Raw genomic sequence first — 14435 nt, forward strand, 5'->3', positions numbered from 1 at the left:
CTTTTTACCTTCTTTTGCTCTCTCTTCCTTTTTTTGCTTTTCTATGTCTTTTCTCTCTTTTTCTTTCTCCCACTTGCTTTCGTGTTCTCTCTTACTCCCTTCTCTTATTCTCTCCTTCTCTTTTCTCTCCTCCTCTTTTTCTATTTCTCTTTGGATTATTTTCTTTCCCCCCTCTCTCACCATTTCTCTTTTAACGCTTTTGTTTCTCACATTCACTCTCTCTCTCTTTCTCACCCTCTCTCTCTCTCTCTCTCTCTCTCTTCTCTCTCTCTTTTTTTCCTTGTTTCTCTTTTTTTGTCCCACCCTCTCTCTTTTTCTCTCCCTCTCGCTCTTATTTCTTCCTCTCTATTTTTCTTTCTCTCTAATCTACTAGTCCGGCCCCCGAGTTTTACACCCCTGACTTAGATTAAATCAGAACAACGTAGAAAATACACAACAATGAAATTTGCCAAGGCTTTTAAAAGCTTTTTGAAATCAAGGTGGTTGTCATAAATTAAGGAGCACAAAAAAAGAGAACGCACATAAATCAAACATGTTTTATATTTAAGGAGTGAATTTGTGGAAAAATTACGATGTATGATTATAAAAAGTACTTCTTTTGTTATTTCTTGAAAATATTTTAAAATATTTTCTTATAAAATAGGCATCATGCTTGATTATACTTCGATTACATGCATATAATTAAACTGTTTAGCCTATTTATCATTTTATAATTCTCCTTTTTGAGCAATTTGGCAGGCTGAGTTTCGTTTCCTTTTTATTATATATTTCTATATATAATTTGTATAAATAATCGTTTGCTATGATGATATGGAAATCACTTATAGGACTGGATAACCTCTTGTACTTTTTCCTACCCCGTTTGAATATGTAAATAAAGTGTGTACTTTGCTGTTTACAAATTATTGTTTTCCAAAATATATTCATATAACCAATATGATGGTTGGTTGGTGGGTTGGATCCCTTAGCCCACATGTGTCAAACAGGCGGCCCGTGGGCCGAATCAGGCCCGCCGAGGATTTTAATCCGGCCCGCTACACAACACTGAGCAAAGCGCAAGAGAAAAATGAGCTGTATTTTAAATAGCAAAGCATTTGTAGTAGTATTTCTTTCTCTCTCTCTCTCTCTCTCTCTCTCTCTCTCTCTCTCTCTCTCTCTCTCTCTCTCTCTCTCTCTCTCTTTTTTTCTTTCTCTTTCTTGCTCTCTTTTTCTCTTTCTTGCTTTCTCTTTCTTCTCTTTCCTTCTCACACTCTCTTTCCCTTGTTATCTTCTCTCTCTCTCTTTCATTTTTTCTCTCTATTGTTTTCTTTCTCTGTCTTGCTCCTTTCTTGTTTTGATCTTTCTCTCTCTTTCTCACTTTCTTTCTTTAATTTTTTTTTCGGTCTCTTTTTACTCCTTTTTTCTCACTTTCTGTCTATCGTGTTCTCTCTGTCTCAATTTCTCTCACTTTTTCTCCATGTTTGTGTCTCTCTCACCTTCTGTGTCTCTTACGCTGTCTCCCATGTTCTCTCTCTCTCTTTATCTTTCTCTCTTCTTTCCCCCTCTCCTTTTCTCTTTCCTTTTCTCTTTCTTTTTCTTAGACCCCTGAGATTTTTCTTTGAAGCATGTGGCCCCCAGCTCAATTGAGTTTGACACTCCTGCCTTAACCACTGAAATTCTTAGGGGCGCTATTTCCTGTGGTGTGTCTTGGGCAAGTATAGCCAAGTGGCGCCCATCCCTCTTCAGAAATGAAAGTTAATCAAGCTAGCTATGTTATTTTGTGCCCAATAAAAAATCTCTTCTACAATGGCGCTCTCTAGTGCAGGAAAATTGCATTACATTTCATGCACGATTAGCAAAAGTACAAACACAGGGAAAGGGGGAAATGTAACTACACGTTTGAACAACCCTATTGCAAATATTGACAGCAAATGATTAAAATAGAATACATGAATTTCTTCTGAACCTTTCCAAGGGAAAATGAACAAGAAACACAAATTTACGATCCAAACCTGAAGGCATCACAAGAGGCGTTCACGGACGTTCCGTCTAGCCCACTAGTGGTTTATTTTGACACCGACGGTTCATTTTTCTGCAAATGGACCCGCAACGGCCTCCAAAGCCGTGGGAACGGCGAATTCCTGGCACCATCGGCCCACCTGTAAATTACAGGTAAAGAAAAAGGCGATTAAATATCATCATATACGGTTGGATCGTTATTTACTTACAATAACTTTGTAATCCTGATAGCTTGGTTGCGTGCTTGCTAACCACCAATGCTAAAGTCCAAGTTTGTGCGTCTAAAGTTTGGCATTTTGAGAGCGGGACTGTGATAATTAATAACAAGAATAACAGTGTCACGTACCTCCATATTGTGCGGCTTATCTCTGCTTGGAGAAGTTAATGAGGAAATATATTGTTTAGCTAACTTTAGCTTTTCTGATATTGTGGCCTTCGAGTTTGTTTTTGGCACATTACTCGCACTTGTTTATTTTATTTGTTTATCTTTTTATATTTAGAAAATTGTATATAAAATGGAAGCAGTCAGACTAAAATTTACGACTTATTCGTACTTATAAGATACCGACGTATGAGACGTACCGTTGCCATATGTCACAAACTTTTGGCGAAAGTGAAGAATGCTAATACTCAACTTTCGGTTGTTAATAATTGAATTAAATGAAAAGCTTCTTGGATTAGCCCTGTTCATCTCTGTTTACCTATGTTTCCTGAAAGAAATAATGAGAAAATAATCGTATATTAAGTTAGACATCATATACAAGAGGGCGCTGTTGTTCATGTTACGGCTGCTATAATGGCGTATCTTGTCCGTCCGCAATCCGGTCCGTCGGCAAGTAAATGTTGCTCATCGCAAAATCCACTTAAGGAAGGTAAATAATAAAATAAACCCCACAAATTATGTATAATAAATCTTTAGATATTTTTAAATTGTTTTTGAGGATTTTGTATTAGTTTTCGCTAATAATGACTTTCGGAACCAAGTATTTGCGACTGTTTTACCCGAGACGAGTATGTATGAACGTTATACCTAAAATATATTTGTTTGTAATATTTATTTATCCATTTATTTATTTTTATTGGACAACAGGTATTAAATTGTTTATTCAAGCAAAAAATAACTACAGTCATTCATATAATGTCGTATAATATTGGAAAAACAAAATGTCAGGGGTTCACCTAGATTTAAAGAACTATTTCTTAAAAATATTGTTAGTTTTCCACTACTTTCATTGGATGAGAGTTTCAAGTAAGCGATTCTCTTAAAATAAAAGTATTAAAAAATGTCATTGCTTGCCATTCTTGCGTTTACAATGCAATCTCAAATGTGTTACTAAAATGAATAACATCTTTAATGGCATGTTTTCTAAAATGTAAAACGTATTTTTGCTCAATTCAAGGAAAAGTCTTGGTGCAGAGGTCCAACAATGACTATGAATCTTTTCAAATGTTCATAGGGTTTTATGCATTCTTTTCTTGTCTAGATAAATAACTGAAAAAAATATCAACCATATTTTCCAGACTTTAAGGCACCTATAAAATCCTAAATCGGCCAGAAAACCGAAGGTGCGCCTCATGAACTGGTGCGCCTTATATACTGCAAAATATGATGGATTAGATTAGAAAAGCATGCAGTATTTATACGTGTGGGTCACTACACAACGTTTTAAGGAACGCTACTGTATTTTTGCAATGTTGATCATTTAAAAACATAGCTGACCATAATCGCAAAGCATTGTATGAAATGGGAATCCAACCTGAGTCGCGGTGGTGAGAGAAGTGACACTGTACCCCTAGACCACGAGTGATACAGATGACGTACAAAAAGGCATTCGATTTTATCTTATCATCACACTATTGTGTTCATCCATCCATTCATCCATTATCTGCACCACTTATCCTCAGTAGGGTCGCGGGAGTGCTGGAGCCCATCCCAGCTATCTTCGGGCAGTGGGCAGGGGACACCCTGAACTGGTTGCCAGCCTGTCGCAGGGCACAGACAACTCGTTCATTCACACTTAGGGACAGTTTGGACTAGCCAATTAACCTAACATACATGTTTTTGGAATGTGGGAGGAAACCAGAGTGCCCGGAGGAAACCCACGCAAGCACGGGGTAGAACATGCAAACTCCACATAGGAGGTTCGATCTCATGTCCTCAGAACTGTGCCGCTTACGCACTAACCACTGTGCCGCCGCGCTGCCCTCTATTGTATTCATGTTGCCAGAAATGGATGTTAGAGATTGGAGAAAACAAAAAATGTCCTGAAATATATAAGTAGACGCAAATTCTAATTCATCATCACACACACCGGAGTTGTTTCCCTCGTCATGCTTTTTTTGATTTATTAATATATTTCAAGGCATTTTTCAGGTTTCTTAATTTTCTAACATTCGCCTCTGGCACTGTGAGTAAAAATGGTCTGTTAACGAGATGAAATCCAATATCTTTTCGCTTGTGCTATGTATCAGAGGGGGAAAAAGAGAGAGAAAGAAAGAAATCCAAAGAGAAATAAAAAAGAGAAGGAGAGAAGGGGAGAAAGAGAGTGGGTAAGCGAGAGAAAGAGAGAGAGAATAGGAAAGAGTGAGAGAGAGAAAGGGAGGAAGAGAGAGATACAGAGAGAGAGAGAATGTGAGAAACAAAAGAGAAATTGTGAAAGAAGGGGATAGAAAGTGAGAGAAAGAGAGAGAATAGGAAAAAAGGAAGAAAGCAAAAGAAGGTGAAACGACAGAGAGAGAGAAAGACAAAGAGGAACAAGAAAAGAGAAAAAGAGAGAGAGAGAATGTGAGAAACAAAAGAGAAACAGTGAAAGAAGGGGATAGAAAGTGAGAGAAAGAGAGAGGGAATAGGAAAAAAAAGAAAGCAAAATAAGGTAAAACGACACAAAGAGAGAAAGAGACAAAGAAGAACAAAGAAAGAGACAGAGAGAGAGAGAGAGAGAGAGAGAGAGAGAGAATGTGAGAAACAAAAGAGAAATAGTGAAAGAAGGGGATAGAAAGCGAGAGAAATAAAGAAATCCAAAGAGAAATAGAAAAAGGTTTGTTAATGAGATAAAATCCAATACCTTTTCGTGTATCTACGCATCACCAGTGGGCTAGTGGTTAGGTTTCAACATATATACTGCTGTGACCTGGGTTCAATTCCCGTTGAATACAATGTTTTGCAATATTGGTCAAGGCCATTTTAGACTGATCCATCATTGCGCAATATTAAGCATGTAAAATGTCCAATTTCCGAATAAATACGGTAGCTTTTGATGTACTGTAGTTTCAATTCCATAGTCCAGTCCTTGTATCTGAAAAATATATGACATAAGACTAATTGGGAGGGCCAGCACGGCGGAACAGTGGTTAGCGTGTGCAGCACAGTTCTGAGGTCATGAGATCGAACCTTCCTGTGTGGAGTTTGCATGTTCTCCCCGTGCTTGCGTGGGTTTCCTCCGGGCACTCCGGTTTCCTCCCACATTCCAAAAACATGCATGTCAGGTTAATTGGCCGGTCCAAATTGTCCCTAGGTGTGAATGAGTGAGTGACTTGTCTTTCAGGGTGCCCATTGCCCGAAGATAGCTGGGATGGGCTCCAGCACCCCCGCGACCCTCCTGAGGATAAGTGGTGGAGATAATGGATAATGGAGAATCTGGAGGGCTGTGATTTATAATCCGCTGCTCTTTTTTTTTAAGTGTGTAAAATACAGTATTCAAGCACATCTGTTCTCCTCACCCAACAGGTCTACAGACTTTGGACCTCCTTCCGGCCCGTCTATGGGCCCCCCCATGATGACCCGAGTCGCGCCTCCCCTCCCTCCCCGTCCCTTGCAGCAGTCCTACCGTCCGGCCTACAGCTCCTTCACCTCCTCCTACAGCCCGTACGGGAGCTCCATGTACACCGGTTACAACCACTACAACAGCGGTTACGTCCCCGGCAGTTACAGCCGCTTCCCACAAGGGGACGACATCCCCCCTAACCGCTTCGTGCAACAGGCCGAGGAAAGCAGCCGCGGCGCTTTCCAGTCCATCGAAAGCATCGTCCAAGCTTTCTCCTCCGTTAGCATGATGCTGGACGCGACGTTTTCCGCCGTCTACAACAGTTTCCGCGCCGTGCTGGATGTGGCCAATCACCTGTCGCGCTTACGTGCGCATCTCACTAGGGTTTTGTCCGCTTTTGCCTTGGTGCGCACTTTGAGGTACCTGTACCGGCGGCTGCAGAGACTCGTGGGTCGGGGGTCCGGGACCGACGTTGATGACCTATGGGCGGATAGCGCCGGTGATGCCCTGGCAGTACCAAGAGGGTCTGGAACCGGAACGGAGGATCAGACTGTGAAGTCGTGGCCCATCTTGCTCTTTTTTGCCGTCGTGCTTGGGGGACCGTACCTGGTTTGGAAACTGCTGAGCTCTGACACTTCCGCTGAAGAGAAAAGTGAGTGCATCGAAGTATCCAGTCGTTTATCAGCCAATGGGTGGAAAGCTAGTAGCGCACGGGTTGCGCAAACTACGGCTAGTAGGTCACATAACCAGAATATCACTGGTTTTTAGCATATTTTCTATCCTCCGAAAAATAGTAGTGTGCCAATCTTTGAGTTCATTGAGTTTTTTGAACACACCCCTTTGAACTATTTGTCCAATTGCACGGCCTTCGGAGCGTTCCCATTATGAATGTTGGGTCTTCTTTGTTTTCCGAGGGTTGTTAGGAATTAAATATTAAAATGTACCGTTTACCAGATTGTTCGGATTAGTTATCTGACTCCATTAACCAGACACAACATACATTCACCTAACGATGCGCGCTCGTTTCTTGATGGAAAAATGAACAAGAGACCGGCATTTCCACACGGGGGGCAGATTTAGTTTCTTAAACGAATTAACTAAGTGAACTCCATCCAATATGGCCGGACTAGTATCGCTCGAGTCTCTGTCAAGCCTCCTCTCTCGTTCTTCTGCTTCCTTCTCTCGGCCCACGTTTTTTTCCGCAAGCTGGTGTGCCGGCTCCTCCCATGGGCGTGCCAGGAAAGCCCCCACGTGGGGTCCACCTCCTTTGAGACATCTTGTGATTAAGGGCGTCACAAATAAACATGACTTGACTGTCCGCATGTTGAGGTTTTTGAGTTTTTCCTTGCCCTCATAATAGTCCGTGGTTTGCAATAATCTGTGGTCTGTTTAGCCCTTTGAGACCCCTTGTGATGAAGGGCGTCACAAATAAACATGACTTGACTTTCCTCATGCTAAAGTTTTTGAGCTTTTCCTTGCCCCCATGTAGGTTTTAGATCAGGGGATGGTGTCATCATAGTCTGTAGTTTGCAATAATCTGTGGTCTGTGCAGCTCTTTGAGACTCTTTGTGATTAAGGGCGTCACAAATTAACATGGCTTGACTTGACTTTCATCATGCTAAAGTTTTTGAGTTTTTTCCTTGTCCTCATGTAGGTTTTAGATCAGGGGATGGTGTCATTTTTGTCTGTAGTTTGCAATAATCTGTGGTCTGTGCAGCCCTTTGAGACTCCCTGTGATTAAGGGTGTCACAAATAAACATGACTTGACTTGAATTTGAATGTATTTTTGTCTGTAATCTCACCCGATTGTGTCTTGCAGCCACCAACTGGGCCAATGGAGAAGACGATCACGTGGTGGCGAGAGCTGACTTCGATTTTGCAGCTTCATCCGAGGAAGAGATTTCTTTCCGGGCTGGGGATATGCTCAATCTGGCACCTAAAGGTGAGGAGAGGGATCTGTCACAATCTATCTTTAAATGATTCATCTCTCAGGGAAATTCCAAATCGCATGTGCTTCATCTCTCATCTCATCTCATTAGCTACACCGCTTATCCTCAGTAGGGTCGCGGGGGTGCTGGAGCCCATCCCAGCAATCATCGGGCAGTGGGCAGGGGACACCCTGAACTGGTTGCCAGCCAATCGCAGGGCACACTGGAGCAGACAACTCACTCGCTCATTCACACCTAGGGACAATTTGGCCCGGCCAATTCACATGAAATGCATGTTTTTGGAATGTGGGAGGAAACCGGAGTGCCCGGAGGAAACCCACGCAAGCACGGGGAGAACATACAAACTCCGCACAGGAAGTCTGGAGCTGGATTTGAACCCACGCAGGAGGTTCCCAAGACATGAACTGTGCCGCGCATGTGCTAACCACTGCTCCGCCGTGCTGTAAGGATGTGCTTCATGTGGTTCTTAAAAGGAGATTTCAATGGTATTTTATTTAGATTTTCTTTCAGATTTTTCTTCAGATCGGTTGTTTGTTAGACATTCCTGATTTCTTTGATTTTCAAACATCCATCCCTCCATTATCTGCACCGCTTATCCTCAGTAGGGTCGCGGGGGTGCTGGAGCCCATCCCAGCAATCATCGGGCAGTAGGCAGGGGACACCCTGAACTGGTTGCCAGCCAGTCGCAGGACACACAGGGACAGACTATTCACTCGCTCATTCACACCTAGGTCCAATTAATCTGACATTCTTGTTTTTGTAATGTGGGAGGAAACAAGAGAGCCCAGAGGAAACCCACGCAAGCACAGGGAGAACATGCAAACTCCACACAGGAGGTTCGATCTCATGACCTCAGAACTATGCCGCACACGCGCAAACCACTGCGCCGCCGCGCTGCCCGATTTTCAAACATGTCATCGATTAAAACTTTCACGAAAGCTTCATCCCATTATGATAGTCTACATCAGGGGTGTCAAACTCATTTTAACTCGGGGGGCCACACGGTAGAGCAAATACTCTCTCGGGGGCCGGATTAGTAGATTAGAGAGAAAGCAAAAGCGAGATAGAGAAACAAGAGAAAGAAAGGGAGAGAAAAAAAAGAGGGTGGGACAAAGAAAGAAGGAAAGGGAGAAAGAGTTAGAGAGTGAGAAACAAAAGAGAAAGGGGGGAAAGAAAGAGAAAGAAAGAAAGTAATCCAAAGAGAGATTGAAAAAGAGAAGGGGAGAAAGAGAGTAGGGGAAAGCAAGAGAGAGAAAAGAAAAAGGAGAGCAAAAGAAGGTAAAAGGCATACTATATAATAAGATGGCTTGGATCAGGCCCGCTAAGGGATTGAATCATGCCTGCGAGGCTACGCCTAGAGAAGCGCAAGAGAAAAATGAGCTGCAGGTCAAAATATAGTCCACTTGATGTTGCCAAAGCCAGGTGCCTCTCACAAACGCTGTACTTGTATCCCTCTTTCTCTCTCTCTGTCTCCCTCCCTCCCCTTTTCTCTTCCTCAATTTCTCTTTCTCTCTCTCTCTTCCAATCTTTCTCCCCTTCTCTTTCTCTCCTCTTTTTCTTTCCATTTCTCTTTGGATTGCTTTCTTTCTCTCACTTTCTTCCCCCTTCTTTGACTATATCTCTTTGTAACTCACATTATCTGTCTCTCTCTCTCTCTCCCTCTTTTTTCTTTCTTTGTTCATCTTTGTCTCTTTCTCTGTGTCTTTTTACCCTCTTTTGCTTTCTTCCTTTTCTCCTTTTCTCTCTCTCTTTTTCTCTCTTGCTTTCCTATTCTCTCTTTCTCCCCTTCTCTCCTTTTCATTTTCATTTCTCTTTCGATTTGTTTCTCTTTCTTACCGCCTCTTTTACTATGTCTCTTTTGTTTCTCACTCTCTTTTCTCTCTTTTTTTGTTGGTTCGCTATCTCTCTTTTTCTTTCTCTCTAATCTACTAGCCCGACCCCCGAGAGAATGTTTATTCTATCGTGTGGCCCCCGATTTAAAATGAGATTGACAACCCTGGGTTAAGGGATCCAACCACCCAACCATAGAATACGAGTATCTATTACTGTATAATAGAGAATAGAATAGAATATACCTTTATTGTCATTGTTACAACATGGGATATATTGTGACAACGAAATTGGACGACTCCAGTTCCACATTTTACAGTGAGGATAAGGAAACAAAGAGATAAAGGAACAAAGAAGATGTTTGTACTGTCCTTGTTGTATAGGCTTTGTTTTCCTCCGGAGGGGGGGTGTATGAGGGGGTGAGGGACAGACAGAGATGGGCGGATCCAACTAGATATTTGATCTTACTGTAAACACGGTCCAGTGTTTTTTTCCCTAATTGCTCAGTCCACGTATTGAATGGATTTGGGAAGTACAGTCCTTAAACATGCCCGTTTAAAGTCGCCGGCGACGATAAAAGCTCCGTCGGGGTGTGCAAGCTGCTGTTTATTGATAGCAGCGGGCAGGAGATTTAGCGCTATGCTAATGTTAGCATCCAGTGGAACGTTAGAATCTGGTGGGGTGTAAACAGCAAGCACAATGACCACAGTTAGCTCTCTCGGTTGATAGAAGGGTCTACACCAGGGGTGTCAAACAGGCGGACCGTGGGTCGGATTAGGCCCGCTAAGGGATTGAAACCGGCCCGCGAGACAAGGCTGAGGGAAGTGCAGGAGAAAAACGAGCTGCAGGTTGTCCACTTGATGTTGCCAAAGCCAGGTTTCTCTCACAAAGATGCTGTAGTTGTATTTCTTTCTCTCTCTCTATCTCTCTCACTGTCTATCTCTCTCTTTCACACTCTCTGTCTCTCTTTTTCTCTTTCTTTGTTCCTCTGTCTCTTTCTCTCTGTGTGTCTTTCTAGCTTATTTTGCTCTCTTTTCCTTTTCTATATTTATCTCTCTCTCGTTTTCCCCTTCTCTTGTCTCACCCTTCTCTCTTTCTCTCCTCTTTTCTCTCCTTTTTTCGGTCTATTTCACTTTGGATTTCTTTCTCTCTCTTTTTTTACCCCTCTCACTATTTCTCTTTTTATCTCTTTTGTTTCTCATGTTATCTCTCTCTCTCTCTCTCGTTTTTTTTCCTTGTCCCACACTATCTCTTTTTCTCTCCCTCTTTTTCTCTTATTCCTTTTACTCTCTTTTTCTTTCTCCTCAATCTACTAGTCCGGCCCCCGAGAGAAGTTTGTTCTATAGTGTGGCCCCCGAGTTAAAATGAGTTTGACACCCCTGGTCTACACGATACTGCTAGAAACTCTATATCGAGTGAGCAGTGTGTGTCAATGATTCGGCTGTTATAGTAGCGCATAGTCCCCCACCCCTGTTTTTACCGGAGTCTCCGGTGGACGATGGATCTGGCGTTGGTTAGGAACATGCTTGGGAGCGCTGGTCTGTGTGGTCGTCTTCTCAGCCCAGACCCGACTGGCAGCCTTTTTCTTTTGCTCCGTCGTTGTCGGCAGGCAGATCACCCAGGGAGATCCGGTGGTCTCTGTATATCCCTCGGGATGTTGTGGATGTTATTGTATTTGCGAAGGGAGTCGAAGGAAAAATATGAGGGATAAAGGGACACTGAAAAACAAAAGACGAACTGGAGCCCATGAAGCCGCTGCGTTTAGACGCGCCGCCATCTTGGAGGTAATAACAATGATTCTCATTGGTGCTCATGGTGACACCTGACTGTTCTCTGGTGTGTGTTGTCTATCCTACAAAGTATTTTGCAGTGGTTATGAAAATTTCGCTCCTCTTTTGTTATCATTTTTTTTTGTGCTTATCGTGTGCCTCGTTGTTCTTTTTCGTCCCGTTCAGAGCAACAGCCCCGTGTGCGTGGCTGGCTTCTGGCCAGCCAGGACGGGCAGACTACGGGTCTCATCCCTGCAAATTACGTCAAGGTCCTCGGCAAGAGGAAAGGCCTCAAGGTGGAGAAACCCACTCAGGTGCAGCAAGGGAACACCCAAGACTCCCAGACCTTCAATGCAAATCTCCCCCGAGAAGAATTGATGGAGTCTACGTGTAAAGAAACGCCAACTTCTAATGATGTGGGACTTTCGAATTCCACTTCCAGCGCTGTGGTTGACATCCCAGAAAAAGCAGATCTGTGAATCTTGGGCGCTATTTTTTAATGACTTTCACTCTTCGTGTGGAAAGCATTACTGATGAAAGGTAATTTGTGCAAATGTTTAATTTATCGTCAATTCAGAGTTTTTCTTGTTTTTGTGTGTTAATGGCGTGGAGGCGGGGTTTTAGATGAGTTCAACTAAATATTTTACATGTGAAGAATAATGAGAGAAATCCTATCATTGATGCAGTACATGAGGACTATGTTATGTCTGTTTATAATAAGAAGAAAATGACTTCCGGCTTCCCAAAACATATTTTATTGTAAATACTAATTAATCGATACCATTATTTTCTGAAATAAAGCTTTAAAAAAATCTTTTGTCTCAATTTATGTCTTAATTTTATTGTTCACATTACAAAATCCTGTGGCTTGAATTAGTCAAATCAAATGGCATCAGGGCTCAGGCTATCTGCTGCCATTTCTATCAACGTGGATGAGTCTTCCTCTGGTCCTTTTCCTCACATGGGCTGGGGCAAGGGTGTCAATTTTAACTCTGGGGCCACACGATAGAAAAGCATTCTCTCGGGGGCCAGACTAGTAAATTAGAGAGAAAGAAGAAAAGAGAGAAAGAAAGAGGGAGAGAAAAGTAGAGAGGTCGAGACAAAGAGAGACAGAAAAGAGAGAGAGAAACAAAAGAGATAAAAAATAGTGAGAGAGGGGGAAAGAAATAGAAAGAAAGAAATCCAAAGGGAAATAGAAAGAGAAAATGGGAGAAAAGAGAAGGGAAGAAAGAGAGAAGGGGAAAGGAAGCGAGCAAAAGAAGATAAAAGGATACAGAGAGAAAGACAAAGAGGAACAAAGAAAGAGAGAAAGAGCGAGTGAAAAGGAGTGAGAGAAAAGGGGAGGATGAGAGAGGGATTAACAGTGAAAGAGAGAGAGAGAAAGAAAAACAAGTACAGCATTTGTGAGAGGCAACGAGCTTTGGCAACATCAAGTCGACATATTTCAACCTGTAAAAGAGATCAAAAATAGTGAGAGAGGGGGAAAGAAATAGAAAGAAAGAAATCCAAAGGGAAATAGAAAGAGAGAATGGGAGAAAAGAGAAGGGAAGAAAGGGAGAAGGGGAAAGGAAGAGAGCAAAAGAAGATAAAAGGATACAGAGAGAAAGACAAAGAGGAACAAAGAAAGAGAGAAAGAATGGATTCTTATTGACTTAATTAATGTACACTGAAAGTTTTAATACACTAGTGTTTGTAAATGCTTGAGATTGTTGCAATGTTTCTCTGCAGTTTGACTTAATAGACCATGCGTTAAATGAAGAAAAATAAAACCAGTTTGCTTAAAAATGACGCTTTTATAATCCTGCAGTCGTCTCCTACTTAAAGTGTTAATATTGACAGGTATGCATCATTAGTGTTAGTGTTTGTAGGATCAATGATAATAAAAACAATCAGTAAATATCATTCCTAACAGTATAATACTGTAATGCGTTTCTTGTTTTAATTGTACTGGAGAAATTTGAAAATTGTCTTTAAAAGTCCTTAAAATCTGTGGTCTGTGCAGCCCTTTGAGATTCCTTGTGATTAAGGGCGTCACAAATAAATATGACTTCACTTGACTTGACTTTCCTCGTGCTTGTTTTTGAGTTTTTCCTTGCCCTCATGTAGGTTTTAGATCTGGGGATGGTGTCATAATAGTCTGTGGTTTTCAATAGTCTGTGGTCTGTGCAGCCCTTTGAGACTCTTTGTGATTAAGGGCGTCACAAATAAACATGACTTGACTTAACTTCCATCATGCTAAAGTTTTTGAGTTTTTCCTTGCCCTCATGCAGGTTTTAGATCAGGGGATGGTGTCATAATAGTCTGTGGTTTTCAATAGTCTGTGGTCTGTGCAGCCCTTTGAGACTCTTTGTGATTAAGGGCTGTACAAATAAACATGACTTGACTTGACTTTCATCATGCCAAAGTTTTTGAGTTTTTCCTTGCCCTCATGTAGGTTTTAGATCAGGGGATGATGTCATTATAGTCTGCAGTCTTTAATAGTCTGTGGTCTGTGCAGCCTTTTCAGACTCCTTGTGATTAAGGGCGTCACAAATAAACATGACTTGACTTGAATGTCCTCATGTTGAGGTTTTTGAGTTTTTCCTTGCCCTCATGCAGGTTTTAGATCAGGGGATGGTGTCATAATAGTCTGTGGTTTTCAATAGTCTGTGGTCTGTGCAGCCCTTTGAGACTCTTTGTGATTAAGGGCGTCACAAATAAACATGTCTTGACTTGGCTTTCATCATGCTAAAGTTTTTGAGTTTTTCCTTTCCCTCATGCAGGTTTTAGATCAGGGGATGGTGTCATAATAGTCTGTGGTTTTCAATAGTCTGTGGTCTGTGCAGCCCTTTGAGACTCCTTGTGATTAAGGGCGTCACAAATAAACATGACTTGACTTGAATGTCCTCATGTTGAGGTTTTTGAGTTTTTCCTTGCCCTCATGCAGGTTTTAGATCAGGGGATGGTGTCATAATAGTCTGTGGTTTTCAATAGTCTGTGGTCTGTGCAGCCCTTTGAGACTCTTTGTGATTAAGGCCATCACAAATAAAAATCACTTGACTTGACAATAAATACCGTCAATTTTATCTCGAGGGGACTCGCTAACAGCCGTCGCTTAGCAACGGGACGCTAATTATCCAGTTTCG

The 14435-nt window shown here is 42.0% G+C and overlaps 1 protein-coding gene across 1 annotated transcript; it reads left to right on the top strand.

Moving 5' to 3' along the window:
* Positions 1-2010: 2010 nt before the first annotated feature.
* On the top strand, positions 2011-12124 carry pex13 (peroxisomal biogenesis factor 13). Its single transcript, XM_088351221.1, has 4 exons — positions 2011-2151; positions 5726-6414; positions 7582-7704; positions 11497-12124. The coding sequence occupies exons 1-4, from the start codon at positions 2078-2080 to the stop codon at positions 11787-11789; spliced, it is 1179 nt and encodes a 392-aa protein (XP_088207347.1). The 5' UTR covers positions 2011-2077; the 3' UTR covers positions 11790-12124.
* The last annotated feature ends 2311 nt before the right edge of the window (positions 12125-14435 follow it).

The sequence above is a fragment of the Urocampus carinirostris genome, chromosome 13 (assembly GCF_059441175.1).
Source record: "Urocampus carinirostris isolate Australia breed hairy pipefish chromosome 13, RoL_Ucar_1.0, whole genome shotgun sequence".
Lineage (NCBI taxonomy): Eukaryota > Metazoa > Chordata > Actinopteri > Syngnathiformes > Syngnathidae > Urocampus > Urocampus carinirostris.

Excerpts from the sequence above, each read along its gene's own strand:
- pex13 (XM_088351221.1), top strand. The coding sequence starts at position 2,078 with ATGGACCCGCAACGGCCTCCAAAGCCGTGGGAACGGCGAATTCCTGGC. Across the intron at positions 6,415-7,581 it reads CACTTCCGCTGAAGAGAAAA|CCACCAACTGGGCCAATGGA; the intron begins GTGAGTGCATCG and ends TGTGTCTTGCAG. Across the intron at positions 7,705-11,496 it reads GCTCAATCTGGCACCTAAAG|AGCAACAGCCCCGTGTGCGT; the intron begins GTGAGGAGAGGG and ends CGTCCCGTTCAG.